This window comes from Anastrepha ludens, chromosome 3 (assembly GCF_028408465.1).
Source record: "Anastrepha ludens isolate Willacy chromosome 3, idAnaLude1.1, whole genome shotgun sequence".
Lineage (NCBI taxonomy): Eukaryota > Metazoa > Arthropoda > Insecta > Diptera > Tephritidae > Anastrepha > Anastrepha ludens.
This window is the reverse complement of record NC_071499.1, coordinates 101,898,436-101,919,502: the sequence shown is the minus strand read 5'-3', so window position 1 is coordinate 101,919,502 and position 21,067 is coordinate 101,898,436. Positions and strand designations below refer to the sequence as shown.

Genomic DNA, 21,067 nt, shown 5'->3' with positions numbered 1-21,067 from the left:
GGAAATCAGAAACAAAATTACAAATTATCTTCGGGGCAAATTTCAGAACAGCCACTATTTCAATTACATACACCCTCGCATGCATACGCCTGCCTATCCATACATGAATTAACGGACCCCCATGCACGTACGAGTGATATGTGAAAAGCTTGTAATAACAATTTTCGATGTGCGTCCGCTATTATTTCGAAAAATATTCTGGATAAGCTACTATTTGACATCAAAAGGCTAACCAGTGGTGACACACTTGACATGAAAAAATTCCCGTTGAACTGCGAGAATAAATAATTTCAACAATGCAAACCAAAGCAATTAAATTTGTGGGATTGGTTTTCGTATACGTAGATACGTAGGATTATTTAAATTTATGCTCGCGGATCTGTATGAATGTGCTCGAGAATTTATACAGCCGCTTTATACTTCAATGAAAATGAAAGGTGAAAACTATTTTGTAAGTTGAATGCTATCATCGCCTGTCATGGAGTATTTTTATTTCAACTTGTATAAAGATTCTCAGATTTTAATTTAAGGCAGGATATAATGTGCACTTTGTATTAAATTTTACAGTGCCATGAACAAATTACTGTCAATGAATTTTAGGTTTTGATTTAACATTTATGGCATATTACGTGGTTGAGTAACCCTAGAGCGGAGGAATACTGTGAGCTAGAAGATATACAAATCTCAATACAACATAACCAGCCCGCACTCAAGGACACTGTTAAGCCCTTAACCCATTTTCTACCGCCGTTGCGTTTTCGCAACAGCAACTTTGAACCTTTGTGGCTACGTTAAAAAAAAAAAAGAAATCTCTAAAATGTCGTATTTTATATTGTAATTTGGACTTTTGACTTTAGAATTATGCTCTAAGATTTTTTGTGTGCGGATTTGTTCCAAATCAGGACAAGTGTAGAAAAAAGTGTGCAAAATAATAACTTTTTCAAAAAACTGTTTGAGAACTAAAAATAGTTTTTTTTTTACGTTTTCTACTAGTTTCTTAAAAATAAGATATGAAATAATAACATAATAAACTCTTAAAAACAGGTGTTGCGAAAACGCAACGCTGGTTGAAACGACTCATATGACTTCAACGTTTTGATGACATTATTTTTGGCGGGAAAATTGATGTTTATGTCATTTTCATATGGCAATTTGTACCATAAATGCTATTATTTTTATTTGTGCAAGTAAAAATACATTTAGAAGTATTTCGTTGAAAGCTTTTATCGTTTTGATATTTTTTGCCAAATTTTGTACCCTTACTTAATTCTTTATTGAAAAGTAATGGATCGTCGACGTTTCTTAACCATTGTCGAAATACAATCCTACATAAATACTGTGAGCAGTGGGGATGAAGGCGAAGTAGTTTCAGCTAAACGAATGAAAATTGTTAAGCCTATTTCGAAAAACATAACTTCTGTCGTATATATTCCACCAGCAGATGTTGATGCCGTAAGTGACGAAGAACTTATTGACGATAATGAGGTGATAACAGACGTACCAGCTATGACGGATGTTTGTGGAGAGTTGGAGGTCGAACATGAATCAGATGTGGAAGATTTTGCGTCGCCGCCGTCATGCTTAGTTGGAATACCTGATGATGGACCATCCTGTTCTGCAAAAACAACTAAGTACACAGCAGAAAAAGATTTCGGTACACCAAACTGGGAAAAAAACCAAACGAATTGATTTTAAATTTGGACCCCCTGACGAATCAGGTGTGGAATCTTTAAAAAGCAATATTGTTGATTCTATGAGTGAGTCTGAATATTTTATTCCTATGATAATTTTTGGCTCATAAAATTGTTCTTTCAGGTGGCAAAACACTATTTGAATTGTTTCTGCAGTTCTTCGACGACGAAATAATGGAAATGCTGGTCGTGAATACAAATATGTATGCTCACCAAAATAATATCGTAGTGGATATTAGCAAACAACAGATATATCGTTTCATCGGAATTTTGATACTAAGTGGTTATCATAAAGTACATCACGTTGAACATTATTGGAGTACACAGCAAACACTTGGTATACCTATAGTAAAGCAAGCTTTATCACGTAATAGCTTCCAGTTGATCAAAAGAATATTTCATCTAATGGACAATTATGGCATTGATGCCACAGACAGATTTGTCAAAGTTCGTCCACTTATTGATGCACTGAATCGTAAGTACATGCAGTTTGGAGTTTTTGAAACGTTTCTGTCCATTGATGAACAAATGATACCATATTTTGGTCGACATTCGTGCAAAATGTTTATTCGTAACAAACAATTCGATTTGGTTTCAAGTACTGGGCTCTTTGTTCAGACAGCGGTTATTTATATGCAGTAGCACCATATGGAGGATCGAGTGTACCTTATGACAAGAATGTAGGCTTAGGCGCTTCTGTTGTTCTATCATCGTTAGAAAACGTTCGAAATGCAGATAACCATGCCATATATTTTGATAATTTTTTTTCGTCATACTATTTGTTTTGTTTGTTGAGTGAAAAACCTTTCAGAGCAACAGGAACTGTAAGATCAAATCGTCTTAGAGGTGCAGAGAAATTGCTAAGCACTGGAAAAAAACTGAAAAAACACCAATACGACTACTGCTCAGAGATAAATAATAAACTATTTGTTGCTCGTTGGCAAGATAATGCAGAAGTAACAGTCATTTCTAATTTCAAGTTTGTCGACCCACTAGCTGTCTCACAACGTTGGTGCAAAGTCGAGAAGAAAAAAGTATCTGTTGAACAACCTGGACTTATTCATGACTATTGGTATTCGTGGAAAAAAATGGTGGTGGCCGTTATGGACTAATTCAGTCAATAGTACCACTGTTAACGCATTGAAAATTCATTGCCTGATTTGTAAGGCAGAAGGAACTCGCCATATGTCTCAAATTTCTTTTAAAACTGAAATTGCAGAATCTTTACTTTTATATTGTCAAGAAGTTTCTGATGAAATAAGTGATTCATCAGACATCGAAGAAGCAGAAAGACCAGTCCATTTACCTCGCATAAATGTTCGTGATTATGTCGTATGGAAACCTCCAGGCAACAAACGTAAAAGATGTGCTATGTGTCACTCACAAACTGTTTATGAATGTAAAAAATGTACTTTGAGATTACATCCAAAATGTTTTGATGAATACTATACAGATTTAGGAAATAAGAATAAAATAATGTTTTTTTTAAATATTGCAAAACTATTACATTGTAAACTTAACAAAATACAATTATATTAATAAAGCGAATTCAAAAAAATACCCAACTACAACTCTGCGTAAGTTATATAATTTCTATGAATAAGATCACAGCGTTTCAAAAAGCGTTGCGTTTTCGCAACAGTCTGTCCTGGTGCATCCGGAAGACCTATCGGTCTGAAAATTTGTAAAGGTGATCAGGAGTCCTTTAATACCAACCATACAAAATTTCACGCACTTATCTACACGGAATCTATAATAGTATTACCGGTAGAAGATGCCATTAATCTTCATACAGGCAGACCTATATGATGCAAATGCAAATGCAGTCGACTTTCGATAAGGCAAACCTGTAAAACACCTAAGGTTAGCCATATTCACTCGGGTTTGCTTGCCTGATGACCCTTAATGAATCCCAGTACTTAGCGCGCTCGGAGTATATCCATTCTGTTATTATCCACTTAGATATATATCAGCCAAGACCACAAAATGATTCCAGCTCCAGGACAACCCTTGATGAAACTGATCTAAAATACTCTTTAGCGCCGACTTTTCGTTTGCAGAAAGTTCGCAGTGGTCAAGTTCCCAAAACAGCGGTACTGAGTTTGTTCTTATTCACACTTAATACTGGGTGTTCAACCTAAAGTACTCGTAAGGTAGGTATAAGGCTGTATAAGACGGTTACATGATCAATTTTATCATACGGTTTGGTAGTTTGGTGGAAAAATCTTGGAGGAGATTACAACATCAAATTGCTTGGCAGAATACAAAGATCAGTCTGAGCAAAAGCTGTCTTTGCAATTAGATCATGCCCTAGGGAGGCTCTTAATGCACTGACATATGTTATTCCAATAGACTTACATGAAAAGAAGATGACAACTATGATATGATGATATGTGTATTTAGGTTAAATGACGCGGCTCGTTGAAAGGAAAAAACGTATGGTTATGTCAGTTTATTATTGCGGCAAATTCAGTTCACCTCCGGGGGGATTGATTACATCGTCCTAACGGTGTCATTCAAAAGGAATTTTGCCTCTCTCTTTCCATCTCGTGAGGAATAGAAGAAGGGTATTTTACTAAACAACAACATACAACAGTCTACACGGATGATTCAAAAATAGATTAGGATGTTGGGGCAGGTATGCATTTCCATAGACTTAGAATTGAAAACTCTGTGCGTCTTCCTAATACTAATAATGTCGTCAAGGCGGAAGTATTGGCAATAGGGGAAACTTGTAGGCTACCAATCGCAGGTTTCTCCTTTAAGGACAATATCAGCACTGGATTTGGCTACAACAAAAACTCGATTATTGATGAATCAAACCGTAGCGACTTACTTCAGCCAAATCAACTAAAGCTCTATATTAATCTTAATTTTCTTTTCCTTGTTTTAGCTCAATGTTTTGAAGTAGTTTCGTAAGTGTCTAAAATAATATTATTACTGTTATTGTAGTGTAAAAGTCTGTACATATAAAAGTTGCTTTGCTCAAGCAGAATCAATTACGCTTTAGTGGCCCTGTTTCATTTCTTTTAAGTCGTATTAGGTTGTTGAGTGCAGCAAATCCCACCGCACGGATTACATATTGTAACTTTTTCAACCCAAGCAACGTTGGGTTAATTACCCCTTTAGGTTAGTTAGCGTGAAAGTTTCAAAGCGTCAAATTTATTGTATTCTTTCTGTTTCCGGCAAAATGCGGATTTCATATCTGCCAGTTGAGAGAATAAAACAGCTTTTCATACAAACTGTTGGCGAAACTTTATCCTGGTATTTAAAAAATATTTGCCTAAAAAATATAATTACAAGTTGGTATCAGCCGCATTATCTTGCAATGTCACCATGGTCACTGAATGAGCTGGTGTCTGGTGAAAGCTTTAGTAGATTTGTGACATAATCCTCATCACCCTTTCAGAGGCAAAATTAAATAGCAGCAAATATTCAGAGGAGACGTTGCTCCACAGTGAAGGTGTTTGCCTTGGGAGCTGATATAAAAACGGTTTTTGAAATAATCTCAAAATTCAGATCGTCGATTGATTAAGGCAGAAACTGACACGGAATCAGCACACTAAGTATTACAGGATCCCGAATATCACTCAGGACCTATGCATGTGAACTCCTAAGGCACATATTCCGATACTACATACATATATTTCTGGTTATTCTACTGAGGTCTGAGAGTAAAATACCGTGACTCGGCAGTTTATTTTGCAGTAGCGAATTTTTATTGTACGAGTGTGCAGGGTGAAAAGAATTGAGAAGGTGTGCTCTTTAACATACCGTTATTTCACTCTGAGCAAATTTTACAGAATCAGCTGATGGGATGTGTTTACAAAAAACTGAGATTGTGTTGGTGATATATGAAAAAAATTAGCCAATGACACTTCGTCTCTATCAACGACTGATTGGACGAGTGTGTGAATGTAATATACGTGAAATGATCGTGCATAATTGGACTGCCGAATCCGCCAGGTGGCATGGCAGCCGAAGCTCCCCCCACAATTTTCTTTTTTACCATAGCTAAAGAGCCAAGGATGATAGGTAACAGATTTGCTCGTTAGGTATGGTGAAAAAAAAATTTTTTTAGGGAACTTTGGATTTTATGTCACTCGGTTTGTTTTTCACAAAATTTAGCTTTAGCTTAGTGAAACACAAAATTAATGACGTCGGCATATCTGTCAAACTCGCTCAGAGCGGAATGCTCTAAAAATCGTTTCTCCATGTAAAGAGCAAATCTCTTAAATCTATCATGATTGGTCAACTGCATTTTCTAACTGTGTGAATTTGATCGAATTTGAGTAAGTACTTTAGAAAGCAATAAAATTTGTTTTTAGTTAGCATTCAACCTCCAACTGCTATTCTGTTACAGGATTTTCTCCTTTTTTTCAATTGTTAATGCCAGTGTTCTTTAATGTCTGAGTGCAGCGCATACATACAAATAAGTTACAATTGCGATTTTTATTATTGCATATGGAACCTATGGGTGAACCTTTTTCTTCGTAGGTTGTGATATATTGCGTTGTGTTTCCGCCCTAAAGCAGCGCCACCTGGATTAGCATCCGCACGAACTAAATTTTGTACCGGTTTAGGATAGGAATCGAATGAACATTTTAGTAGAAAAGCAGAGCACATCGGCGGATAAGTGTATTCACAATTGACAATCACATCGTTATGTTCTTTATGTACTATGTGATGTAGTTAAAGAGTGAGCAAAATTTGTAATAAATTCTTATAAAGGCAAGCTTTACTAAACGGAGCTTAGGCCTTATGTGGAATTCAATATTTCGGGCTACACACTAATTACACATGGTAGAAAAAGTCTGCGTTCACCCACTGTTATAAAGTACAGTAGGTTCTGTTTTTATGCGGCTTTTTTTATGCGGTTTTGAAATAGTGCGGTTTTTTTTTAAATTACAAAATGCATGTCGACCTATCGGGAATTGTACATATAAACAAGATTCTAAACCAGCTAAGCAAAAACTCATCACAGATTACATCAGAAATGCTAACCCTACAAGTATGGAACCGCCTGCATAACTATCTAGATCAGACGTGTACATTTCCTCAAGTGACGAAAGTGATTTTACGCCAAATCCTAAACGAACGCGCAACATGTGGGTATTGTCTGATTTTATTTCTAACTTAAATTTATTTTTCGATTCTGACGTTTCTTAAATAAAGATATAATTTTCAAAAATACAATATTTTGTTTATGCGATTTTATTTAATTATTTCAGATTCATGCGGTCTATGGAACGTATCGATAGTTATAATATGGGACTAGTGCCCTTTTTTATGCGTTTTTATTACATTATTTTAGATTTATGCGGTTTTAGCATTTGAAACGTATCTATAGTTTTACTATAGAACTAGTAGCTTTTTTTATGCTGTTTTTTTTATGCTGTTTCTTGCGGAACGTATCTACCGCATAAAAACAGAACCTACTGTATTAAAATAATTTAACGTGTTTATCTTAAAACTCTCAGTTATTTCTTTTCACTTATTTCAAAGAAAATTATTCATAGAGGTTATGAACAAAATTTTTTGGAGTTTGAGCTGCGTCATGTTCAGACAATGGGATTGTAGTACAGTTACTTAAATAGGCTAAGAAGAAAAAGTGTGCGTTCATTTCGAATAGTGACGATTATTTGCATGGCAATTACGTTAAATTAAATTTTAAATCATTCATGTAGTTGACGCGGTTAAGAACAAATCTAAAGAGGGAAAAATTGGTATTAGAAATACATTTTTTGTTACTATGGACCAAAGGCGAAAAGAAATAGATATTGGTGAAAGGAAAATCATTGTAAGTTTGTGGCAAAATAGTAAGAGCTATCGGGAAATCGCGCAAATTGTTGGGAGGCAATACCCCTCGGTCCAAAGAGTGATAAACAACTTCAAGCAAACGAATTGTTTGGAGTCTAAGCCTCGTTCTGGGCGTCCAAAAAAACTGACGGAAAGAGAAGAACACAACATAACTATTCTTGTGAAGTCTAATTCACGACTAACAGCAAGCCAAATTTCAAAAGACATAGAAGTAAAATACCAAAAGAAAGTACATCCAGATACAGTAAGAAAAATTCTAAAAAGAATCGGATTTCACGGCAGAGTGGCCCGAAAAAAATCCTTCATATCGCGAGTAAATCGACTTAAGCGGATGGCTTTCGCCAAGGAATACGTAAACAAGCCACCTGGGTTTTGGAATAGTGTGATTTTTTCAGATGAGAGCAAGTTTTGCATTTTCGTAATAAAAGGTCGTAAAATTATTTGGAGGAAAAACGGAACGGCACTTGGAAAGCAAAATCTGGTACCTACGGTAAAGCATGGGAGAGGAGGTGTCATGATATGGGGGTGTATGGCTAGTTCGAGCGTTGGAAATATACAGTTTATTGAGTCGATAATGAACAGACATGATTATCTCGATGTTTTAAAAACGAATTTGAGAGAAAGTCCAATCAAACTGGGACTCGGTGAAAGATTTGTTTTCCAACAGGACAACGACCTGAAACACACAGCAGAGATTGTTAGGCTGTGTATAATGTTTAATGTTCCAAAACAACTTCGCACACCCCCACAATCACCTGACCTTAACCCCATTGAGCACTTATGGGATATTCTAGAAAAAAAAATACGAGAGCGTACAATAACTACCAAGGAAATGCTTAAGAACGCGCTTAAAGAGGAATGCGAAACCATAAGTCCAGAAATAACAGCCAAACTAGTTGGACCAATGAAAAGACGCCTTCTACCATAGAAGTCATAAAAAGGCGTGGATATCCAACTAGCTATTAATTTTAAAACATTTCTGTGATCTTAAGCCTTTTATTTTATTATTATTGAAGCGAACGCAAACTTTTTCCGTTTAGTTTGAATGGCCTTTTAATTTTATGTGATCTCATTTTAAATTTGATTTTGTTATTGGTAGCGAAATATGTATGATAGTTACGTTTAAGTGAATTAAATAAAACTCATTAAAAAAAATTTCTGAAATATTTATTGTTTTGAACTTTTTCTAATGCAAAGAATATTTGCATAGGTAAACGCAGACTTTTTCTACTATGTGTATATTTAAAATATACTCCTGCAGAAGAAGTTTATAGTTGATCTTAAAAATGAACACCATTCATCGGTAGGAGAAACTCAGGCTGACTCAATCAAAACCTTATAATTTATTTAAATAAAATCTCCGAATCGACCATTAAATGGCACATAAAACTAAACGAAACAAAATCGTGAGCAACCTGGGCAGTCTTTATATGTCTCTTCTCGTTGATTGAATAGCAAATCTAATTTTTTTGCCTTTATACAAGTCCATATATCAAAGTGGAGAGTGCCTTCTTCAAAAATTCGTTTCGTCGCATTTGCTTTTTAATTAGAATTTAATCACAGCGAGGTGCTCCATATCGCAAACATATCCAGTTTTCGTTGACATGGCAGTGTGGCTTCTTCCAGGGATATCTGTTAATGAACCAAATAGAAAAGGAGATGTTATGAGATCCCACTACTGACCCGTATGGAGCGAGATGTTTAGTTAGTAGTAGGTCTTGGAAAAACACACAGTTTCAGCCAGATCGGCTCATTTCTTTGTGTTTGGAATTCGTTTGAATCGAGGAAGTCGAGCTCACGCCTTAGCAGTTGTGGTTGCAAAAATAGAATAGAAATGTGGTTTCAACTCATTTCACATCCCTACCTTCGGATCCCTTGGACTACGCTTTGTTCCCTAATTTGACGAAATGGCTGGCGGGAAAATATTTTTTTCAAACAAGGAGGTTGCAAAAACGAATAGTTTTTCGTTTAACAGATTTAGGCAAATCCTATTATTATTATATCATTGGGGAGGGATCAACAAAGCTTTGGACGAAATGTATTAGCCTAAAAGGAGACTATGTCGAAAAATAAAAAAATGTACCCCAAACAATTAGGAAAATTTTATTTATTTTTTTATTTTATTTATTATGATTAGGTACAATTATACAATTATTACACTTAATAACTAACAGGAGTGCTAGCAGCCAAGGCCTTCGACTCTCTTTTAAAATTGCGTTTTCGTTAATCCTGTAAAATGTACATATACATATATTGTGTTTAATATCTAAATACAAAGTTTAAAATTATTTAGATTTTATGTAGTATAGGGTTGTTCAATAGGTGCGCTTCAATTTTTTTCCGATAGGGAGGGCGAACGACGCAATATTTTTTATTTTTCGCTTGTCATTTGTGCACTTCATTAGTATACATTTCATCATGGAACGCTACACACTTGAGCAACGATTGCAAATCGTGCAAATTTTTTATGAAAATAATCGTTCTGTTGCTGCTACTTTTAGAGCATTACGGCCATTTTACGGTCCTTTTAACAAGCCGTCCCGTTTTGGGGTTATGTGAAGTCATTGGTCTACAGTAACAAGCCGGCGACGATTTGTGAGCTCAGAGCCAATATTGAACGCGAAATTGCTGGAATTTCGGCCGATTTATGCAAAAGAGTGGTCGAAAATTGGGTTCAACGATTGGACTTCGTAAAACGTGCACGCGGTGGTCATGCAAAAGAAATCGAATTTCATACTTAAATATATATGTTCAAACTCGATAATAAAAAAAAAAATTAGTTAAAAAAGTCAAACCGTTTGTGTTTTATTCAAAAAAGTTCAAAAGTTGAAGCGCTCTTACTGAAAAACCCTATATATTACAAGCTTTAAGATAGTTTATGAATTTAGACATGTTTTCAAGGTTTATAGTAGTTAGAAGTGTGCTGGGTGAAATAATTCCGAAAAATTTTAGTCGAAAGACATTTAGTTGACTGCAGTCGTTTAAAATATGCTCTGTGGACAGTGTGCTGTTGCAAAAGGGGCATGCCGTACGTTGTGAATTTTGTAATAAGTGTTCATGTGTGAGGTGAGTATGGCCAATACGAAGGCGAATGAATGTTTGTGTTTGCTGTCGAGTAGATGTGCTTGGGAAAATAGCTTTTTCTCCATGTTTATTAATCAATGTGTACTTATTATTATAATTAAGCCATTTAGTTTGTTTATCAAGGGCTAATGTTCTGTAAATTGCGTTTAAAATGTCATTGTTGCTTGTTGTGTGAAACGTGAAGCAAGGTGTTAAATGTGTATCATCTGCAGCGTGGACTGCAAGTTCATTTCCTTCTAAGCCTTTGTACCCTGGTACCCACATGATTCGGATTTTATTGCTGTTTTTAATACATGTCGTTCTGATTTCGGATACGATATTGTTAGCGTTGCCTATGTTGCGTATTGCATTGATTACGGATTTGCTATCGGAACGAATTACAAATTTCCCCTTATTTTTTTTCCGGAATCGGTAGCTAATTTTAAAGCTAAAGCTTCGGCTGTAAATATTGAGCAGATTGCGGTTAGCACAAGTTGATGCGTTTTTGCATCGCTTCATGGTGTGCCCGAGTAATTGGCAATTGCGACAACGCATTGGATTAGGTATATACTCACGTACTTTTACTGAATGCCAAGAAATGTCAATTTTGTCAGGGAGCTTATAAAGGTCAAAAGAAAGTAGGAGTACCCCACTTGGTTGTGATTTTCCATCAACGATTTTAGGGAATTTAAATACGGATACAACACCTTATGAACTTAGCTCCTTCGTGATTTCATCATCGGGTATTTTATTGAGGTAGGGGGCGTAAATAGTGCCTTTAACTAAATTAAGAGAATTATGCAATGTGCATTTGATTTTGCAAAGTCCGTGTAGTTGTCTGGCAGATAGAAATTTTTTGGCGATAAGTTTATTTTGCACTAGCAGTAATAGGCTGCCATCTCTCAACTCGGAAATTGATATTATTTCTTTGCTGATTAATTGTAGTGATCGCTGAACTGCAAAACATGAGAAGTCCGATATGGGTTTGGTTTCCTCGAGGGAAGATATTACCACAAATTTCGGATTTGGTGATTGCACTTTGGGGAGCGCAGGGAAAGCGTCTATTAGTTTGCTACTGGAAAGCTTTTTTTTTTGCTGTGCGACTGGATGCTAGAATAGCAAACCGATTGCCCCCAAAAATGGGAGACCCAGAGGCCATTTCGTTCACTTACTAATACACTAGGTCTCTATGTGAGAAATATTAAATAGCACTGAGTAGTTGAATAAATGAAAATTCTTAAACACCACACACGCGGACTAGCATAAGAAAGAGCAATACGCAGACAAGAACTCAGAGAACCGATCGCTATGAGTGTTAGTCGGAGACTGTGAAGAAAATTTTATTTTTGCACAGCCTTTTCAAACGACCCTCGAATTTATTTACTAACAACGAGTTATGCCTGCAATTTTTATCAGGTCATCAACCACCCATCGCCCGTTCTAATGTGTCGAGTATGTTAAGATATTTGCAGAGTCGACACCCGCAGGCTACAAGTTCGCATATAGCCAACGGGTACCAACATAAATTACCAAGGTGTTTAGAATTATTGCTTTGATAGAAATTAACTTTAACACATTGAATGGCAACGAAATGAGTGCCAGCTGAGTGCAATTTACTTCTATTAAATGCTTTATGTGTCGTGGAGTAATAATTCTTGTAACATTGTACATTCATATCAGTGCTCGGAGGTTTAAAGCTAAAGCTTATTATAATTTAGAAGTCATTATACAATTATTTTCACTAGCAGTCTTCCCTTTTTAGAAGGAGTGCAGTTTGTAAGGTCTCGATTTTTCTGTTCAGTCTGAAATATAGCATTGCTTAGCCACTTTTCCGCCTTTTTAATTTCATATAAAAAATCTATATTGCACTTACCAACAGAAAATGATGGTGAACAATTGGGTCGAACTGTTTTCACTCGAGTTTGCGCAGCCTCCACTCAAAATTTTACGTTCGCACTCAGTTTCATCGAGTCGACTGCAGAAATTATATACAACACTACAGGCAAAATATATGGTTTCTAAGCAAGCGTTCATATTTTGGTGAATATTTGCATCACCGACTTCGAAGTAACCGAGCCGACGCGACGGATGTGCATTAATTGATGAGATTATATATATATAAGATGGCAAGAGCAGGACTAAGCAGGCGATGAAATGTACGTGTGTTACATTATACTCGCAGTGTTATGAGTAACTTAGTGACATGAAATACATCCTTCAATATGCGACTGTCATGTAGTACAAAAGGCTTGGTGGCTCTAAAGCTGTTCAACTGTGCGTTCGTAGTTGTGTGCACTCTGTGTACTCATTTCATTTGCCGGCATTGCACTGTGGCACAACAAAAAGGCGTAAATGGTATAAATGTATTCAAACACAAAAGACTCTTAATGAAGAGATAAAGACACACAAAGAGAACACGCAAATGGGCAAAGCGAGTGAGTCAGGCGAGTTAAGTTGGAAGCAAAATGTGATCCATGTATTTGGCTATGCGTTGTCAAGCAATACAAATTCAGACTTAGTTAGAATTCTGGAACTGTTTTAATGATTTGTCCATTTTTTTATGGCATTACATATTTTGGTATATTAACATCAAAGTTATCGCCTTCGTTATTTTCCAATATGGTGCAATACACAGTCAATTGCTATCTTAGATACATTTAAGTCAAGTGAATGGTGCTGAACAGTTTTTCGCTTTATTTTGACGATAAAGCTATGAATGTATGACACATAAGTATGCTGTTAGAATCATCCGTATTAAATGAAATATACAGGGTTTGATTGAAAAGTAATGAGCCTTCCCGCGCGGAGCGTCTGCCAAGCGATCAACCGAATCGGCTGGTGGGGGAAAATGATCGTTGGACCTTCCCCTTCCACTAGAAACCGGTCCCAGTTTGCTGGCAACAGCGGTGCAGTCAACATCGCTCCGCACGTGAAAGCTGTTTTAAAAGTGTGTTAGGATTTTGGAGGGGCGAAAATGCAGCGATCGTTGGAGCAACGTTACTCGATCAAATTTTGCGTAAAGCTAAACAAAACGAGTACCGAAACAATTGGGCTACTCAAGGAGGCTTACAGGGACCAATCTCTAACCAGTGCCCAGGTAAAACAGTGGCACAAGTCGTTCAAGGAAGGCCGGGAGGCCGTCGAAGACGAACAGCGATCTGGAAGGCCTTCGACAACGCAAACAGACAAACAAGGAATTTTTACCTCCAGGAAGCACTGTAAACGCGGCATTTTACAAAGAAGTGCTCCTTCAGCTGAAAACCCCGTCGCCCGGGTTCGGCCCGACCTCGTCAACAATTGGACCCTTCATCACGACAATGCGTCGGCGCACACCGCCTTCCTCTGCACCTCTGCATTGGCCAAGATGGGGGTTCCGGTGCTTCCCCACCTTCCCTACAGCCCAGACCTGTCTCCTCCGGACTTCTTCTTGTTCCCGCGCCTAAAAAGAAAGCTGAAGGGAAGGCGTTTCGACTCCATCAAGGCGATCCAAAAAACTGTGACAGCCAAGTTTTAAAAGTGTTTAAAAAATGTTTCCTGCGGTGGAAGGACCGCTACCAGCGGTATATTGACGCTCAAGGGTCCTATTTTGAGGAATTTTCGTTGCATAATGTACGTCGTTGGGTTCGATAACTTTTGCCCGTTTTCAAGGAAACATCATAATGTTATGATTGACAAAATTCCCGTCCCTATTGGAGAAATAGTAGACTCTCTCAAGGCCAGCTTTGTATCATATTTTAAAAAAATTTTGCAAATGCTTGAAAGGGTCTTAGGCGCCAAATTTGGACTAAACATCTTGTGCGATATAAGGCCCTCGCCTTATTTGAAAAAAAAAAACTCGATTTTTGTTTTGCTTATTTATGTAGAGTCAATATTCAAAAATATCGTCCCCAAACGATTTTTCGAAACTCCCAATATTTGCTGAGATATAGCCATTTTAATGACGCAACCTCTACAGCAAAACTTCAAAAGCAGTTCTCATTAGGAAATAAAGCCATCGGTGGCAAAGGATATGCGCAGGCAATATGGGTCACATATTTCCATAAAAGTTCAACTGAGACTAGCCCACAACATGCGAATTGCCTCACTGGTGAGAGCAGTTGGTGCGTTTATCAAAAATCTGTTGCAGAAGGTACGGTCGATGACTCCGTGCACCCATAAAAACCCCTGTAAGACAATGTGCTACAAGCGCTGAAGCCAATATAGCACTGTCCTCAGAAAATTTGCTTCGGAGGTGCTTACGCTGAAATATGCAAAATAATAATGAGTCATATAAATCGTTGCTCTGGATATTTGCTCCAAAGCACATTGAGACGCATACTGTGGAAGTCGCTAATTATCTCGCCACCTCCATTTTTAATGATCATTTCATGCAAATTCTAAAGCATGGCCATTATGAGCATTACAATTGGACATAATCCATATTCATATGCATTAAAAAGCGATGAACATCGTCTACACCGCTCTGATGTTGATGCCGCGTTATGCTCAAAAGAGAGTAGATCTGCTCGCCGAATTGAAAAAGCAGCAGAAGCCAGTTTTTATGAACGAGGTGCCAGGATAGTTGATTAGCGATATGCAAGTATTTTATGGCCATTTTTACATTTGTTCTTATGACTTATGCAAAATATGAATCGAAAACTTTAAACTTTCTCGACACCACGTTTTTCGAGCTGGCGGTTCTACTGAACCGATTTTGATAAAATAAAATTTCAATGACGTAGAATTGATGTCGATATCCTGCGAACTACGATCATTTGGTAACAATTTTTTCATTATTTTTCTTGAACCATATAGTAAGAAATAGGATAAAAAAACGTTGAAAAATCATCTCCACCGTTTTGTAAAGTTTTATGTTTTTTGTGAGATCGTTGTTCACACGATAACGACATTCATACTGAACAAGAACCTTTTTGTCTTTTTGATTTCAGATACGTGTGAGTCCCGGAATCCGTGACGCCAGCGACATACATTTTTTTGGAAGACCATTTTTTGAAGGTTGACAACTATATTAATATATTTGAACGAACTTCGTATGGCCAAACAATTTTTTATTTTTTAACAATAGATCAAAACAAAAAAAAAAAGAAAAAAAAGATACTCAAAACAAAAATCTTTTTTCGATCCGTTTTACACGCCAAAAACACCATTTCAAATGAGGCGAGGGCCATAAATCATGTCTAGTCTCTTAGAGCTTCTAGCGCTTTGTTGAAGGTTTGTATGACCAATGGTCACCATCTCACTCGCCCATTTTGTAAGCTTCTAGTCAGTCGACTGCTTTAATCTGTTTAATTGCTTATAGTAGAGTTCGGAGTAGAGTCTTTGTCTCAATAAGCACAGATGAATGTATTGTATTTACATTTTAATTATTTAAATCTGATGCGACATTGAGGGTAACTGCAGAGCCGATGAACTGGCGAGACTCGGCACCAAGTTGACCGATGAGTACATAGACAATGACATAGGCATACCCTTACAAACATGTAATCTACTTATCCTTGAAGAAATCGTAAGGAAAGCAAACCGATGATGGCGTAATGAAGCTACCTGCAAAATCGCCCCCTCAACTGTAACCAACTCTCAATACTAAATCTTTGCTAAGCCAAAACAAACACAGTCTTAGCACACTGATTTCAGTCATAACAGGACAGTGTCTAATAGGTAGGCACGCCCAAAGGATGGGTGTGCAAAAACATGACTTCTGTAGAAGTTGTCTCGATGAGGAAGAAGAAGAAACAATCTTGCACCTTCTGTGCCATTGACCTACTCTATCTAGACGGAGATTTGCTTTTCAAGGCGGATAATTTTTTGACGAATTGGAGGATCTCAGTTCTGCAGAAATAGAAGGTATTCTAAAATTTTTGAAAAGCATACCCTGGTTTTAGGAGAAATAGGGAGTGAGTGTGTCCCACAGGACAACTGCTTCAACCTAACCTAACCTAATCCGATGATGAGCGTTTTATCTATTGAATTTTATAACGCCTGCAATGCTTGATAGTTATTTTAATTTTATTTGCATTTTTAAATAAACTAAAAAAAAAATCATAAAAGCTGGTATCTTGTGTTTCCGCACATTCTTTGTAATTTAAATTTCCATGTGCGCCTTAATTTTAATTGTTGCTATCTCTGCTTGCTATCTCAAACCTCAAACAATGCTAAGCATCTATCGAAACCTATAATAATCGTATGCAATTATACTCGCGGCCGCCGTAGCCGAATGGATGAGGTGCGTGACTACCATTCGGAATTCACAGACAGAACGTAGGTTCGAATCTCGGTGAAACACCAAAATTAAGAAGAACATTTTTCTAATAGCGGTCGCCCCTCGGCAGGCAATGGCAAACCTCCAAGTATATTTTTGCCATGAAAAAGCTCCTCATGAAAAATATCTGCCGTTCGGAGTCGGCTTAAAACTGTAGGTCCCTCCATTTGTGGAACAACATCAAGACGCACGCCCCAAATAGGAGGAGGAGCTCGGCCAAACACCTAAAAGGGGTTTACGCGCCAATTATATATATATATATATATAATTACTCTCAGTTAAACGTTGTGGGTTACTCTGCTCCTCCAATGTAATAAAGAACAACAAAAAAGTGCTGTTAATTAAGTATATCGTTGGTTGGTTTAAGTGGTGATTCTTCCAGAAACCAACTAGCGCTTTCATTTTGTTGCCACATCCTCGTTACCAACTTGTTTACGAGTTATTTACAGCATGACTATATCCGGTCTGTGCGGTTCAGGCAGACAGCTGTTCAAGACTCTCGAACAGCGGTTTGCCCAGGGTTAACATTCTGTCCTTCCATAGGGTAGGGCATTCGCAGAGGAAATGGAAGATTGTTTCCTTTTTCTCCGGTTGTTTACAACTGTGACAGTATGTGTTGTGAGGGATGCCCATTTTGGCTGCTTGTTCTCCCACAGACCAAAAGCCAGTTATGACTGCCGTTAGTCTCCAGGCGTCCCGTCGTTTCATGTTTATCAATATTGACGATTGCGTAAGGTTGTAGGTGAGCCATAACGTTCTGCTAATTTTGCATTTCGTCTGGTCTCTCCATCTGCAATCCGCGATTCGAAGGTATTTTAGGGAAATTGCACCCTTGACTGCACCTAATGGTGTGAATACCGATTCTGCAAGAGCATTATTCATGGCAGATCCCCTTCTTGCCAGTTCATCCGCTTTTTCAATACATTCGATGCTCCGATGTCCCGGGAGCCAGATTAAGGTAACTTTATGGTTTTCACTCAAGATGGTGAGGCTATTCCTACTTTGTTCCACCACTTTGGAGGTTGTTGTGGCCGAACCCAGTGCCTGGATTGCAGCTTGGCTATCCGAGAGAATAGCGATAGTACCCTTAAAAGAGAAATCTGCGATTAGTAGCCTGCAAGTTTCCCCAAACGTCAGTACTTCCGCCTGGAAGACACTGCTGGTATTAGGGAGACGCACAGATCTTTCAATTTTAAGTATATGAGAATATAAACCAGCTCCAACACCACAATCAATTTTACTGCCATCTGTATAGACTGTAGTGTCGAACTTGTTTAGTGCGAATCCCTTATTCCATTCTTTGCGAGATGGAAAGAGATTGACAAAATTTCTGCTGAATGTCACCGTCGGGACGATGTAGTCAATGCTCGCCGAGGTTAACTGGGTTTGTCGCAGTAATAGACTGGCATGGCCATGAGTTTTTTCCTTCCAGCGACCCGCTTCATTTAACCTAAATGCATTCATTGTCATTCATTGTTGTTGTTAATTTCTTCATATGTAGATCTACAGGAATAACGTGTGTCAGTGCGTTCAGGTCCCCCCTAGGACATGGTCTGATTGCACCGACTGTTATTGCAGAGACTGATCTTTGTATCCTGCCAAGTATTTTGATGTTGCATTCTCTCTCTAGAGCTTTCCACCACCAAGTGTATCGTACTCACATACAAAAATTTAAAGAATATTAACATTTTATTTATTTATTTATTTAAAAGACTAACAGTTATTAATAACTATTCCACTTACGAAATAAGCACTGGCTGCCAGGGCCTTCGGCTTATGGTATCTTAGAGTAATAATATAGGTATACTATACAAGATAGATATAGATTTTGTTTTTTGTTCGCAAAAAGATCATGATGCACATGAAAAAAGATTTTCCAAAAGCTTCAATGAGGCAATAGCTATAAAAAAAACGCGGCAATTTCATCACTTCGAGCCTGCAAGTAACAAAAAGATTCGAAGTAAAATCTTCTCTTCACATCTTGTTTCGAGAGTATTATTGCTAATTAAATTCTTTATGTTTTCATGTAGATATTGATGTATGTAATAAAAGTTCTAGTAATGAAACACCTCATTTTTGAATCTTTAATCCGTTTTTGCCTTTTTAAGTGCTATACGTTTTAGCGTATGATCCCATGGGACAATACAAGGCCAACTGCGAAGCGCGGCGCGTTGCAGACTATACTGCGCATCAAAACTTTACACAGTTTGACAAAAAATTCGATATCTTCAGAACGGATTGGATGAACAAAGTTTTTTTACATAATATTAAAAGTGAGCATTGTGCGCTTAATCTGAATGTAATATTGTCCATTTAGAGCGTGAAGAACGCAAAAATAATTGTGATTGTTTATAAAAAAAGTATTATTAAAAACTATTGTTTCAACAAATACACAGTCTATGAACGTTAAATCGATAGAGTAAACATTTTTCGGTAACCGAAATAAATTTCATCAAATTATCAATTGTAGTTTCTGAGATATTGATTTTACAAGAATATCTTGTAAAAAAATTCAATTGTCAATAACATAAACAAAAAGCGAAATAAAAAAAACTATTCACAGCAATTATTATGTGACAAGTTCTCTAGCCAAAAATGCATTTGATTTTAAAATCGGGAATTTGATGGAAAATTCGGGGCCCACTTGACTCCTTTATAACTTCTTGAAATAGAAATTAGGAGTTTCTCAAAAATGGCCTTATTAGCCCAAGATGTGCTAAGTAAGAATATACATACGTAAATTTAATTTAATTCATAGAGGAAAGCTTTATTCAGATATTTTCAAAGTGAAGAAATATTTTGAGATCTTATCATTAACTGTTGATTGGGAAATTTAGCAAATAAATTGCCTTTCTGTGTATCTCAATTACGGTCCGACATGGACGATGTCCAAAACACTTGACATGGAAACGCTCTATATTAGAATCGATACACACATCACTAAACTCAATATACGAAAAGGTTTTTTGGTTATATTTTTTTATCGCTGTACTTTCGGCGAAAGTGATGCCCAACAGCTCTTTTATGAACAATAAATTTTCCACTCAGTGCTAGCCTGCACGTATGTATTTTCGAATTCCACGTAATTTACATGCATATGGACTTATGTATGTACGTCGAAGAGTTTGCTACAGCTACATAGTACGAAAGCTGATAGTGAAGTGGAGAATAGTAAATTGAAGGTGTTGGCATTTTTACGAGGCATCAGATACATAGATACCAAAATATTGCATGGCGTCGGTGAATTTCAAGCTAGGAAAGACATCATAGATTCTAGATTCTGTCAAGTACGAGCTCCTTATTTAAGTTCGAATCAAATACATTTTTGGACGTCAATTCAAGTCAATTCCGTTTATTGTCATAAGTAGAAGTGGCTGTCAGCTCAGCTATGAGTAGGTTTTGTGTGGTTTTGTCTGTCGCTTGTGGACATGAAAGATCAAATTACAGCAAAAGTTTGTTTTTAATGGTGGTCGCCTCTCGGGAGACCTTCAAGTATTAGGGCCGTTGGAGGAGATCATATGTCTCGAATGTGCAGGAAACATTTCCCCTATCTGGGTTCGAGGGTATAGAACATAGGGAGATATGAAATTGCCGATTAGCTTCCCAGCAAGTGGTCGACGGAACCGATTTCAGTTGTCCACATCTCAGACATCGGTGTCCCCTTTGACCGTTGTTAAAGGAAAACAGCACAATTTCTTTCTGAAACAAGCATGGGACAGATGGAGTTCTATCTTATCGTGGCCTTTTCTCAAAAATACTTTGGCCTGAGTACGTCAGAGGTAGGAAGCTTAAAGTGCTGGGGATACCCGCCGTTCCATTTCTCAACTTACAGCTGTGTTAACCGGTGAACGGGATTCATGCAGAGAAGCTTGGACTTCCATACAACCCTCATTGCAGAAGCTGTGTGGATCCTGCCGAAAAAGAGACTGTTGAACCCTCTTTGCAAATATCTGAGTTTGGCAGCTAGGCGCTTGAGGTTCCTTAGTGTGACTTTTGGGGATAGCCTGAGGCAGTTCTCCAGCCTACATCCTGTTTCTTTCCTCCACTACATGGCTGTAGATGGTTTTTTTTCCGTTAAGTTGTGTATTTCGCAGGTAGTGGTCTACATTCTGGTATGAAAACGTCACTCCAGTTCTACTTGTGGTGCGCCTGTGGTACTCTTGCCATCTAACCTACCTACCTACACGTTTAATCAGAAAGGGATGACTTTGGAGTATATGGAAAATAATTTTTG

The 21,067-nt window shown here is 37.4% G+C and overlaps 1 protein-coding gene across 1 annotated transcript; it reads left to right on the top strand.

The window, feature by feature from the left end:
* The first annotated feature begins 1,284 nt into the window (after window positions 1-1,284).
* LOC128857623 (piggyBac transposable element-derived protein 3-like) lies at window positions 1,285-15,135 on the top strand. Its single transcript, XM_054093373.1, has 3 exons — window positions 1,285-1,654; window positions 1,816-2,166; window positions 15,014-15,135. The coding sequence occupies exons 1-3, from the start codon at window positions 1,285-1,287 to the stop codon at window positions 15,133-15,135; spliced, it is 843 nt and encodes a 280-aa protein (XP_053949348.1).
* Window positions 15,136-21,067: the final 5,932 nt, after the last annotated feature.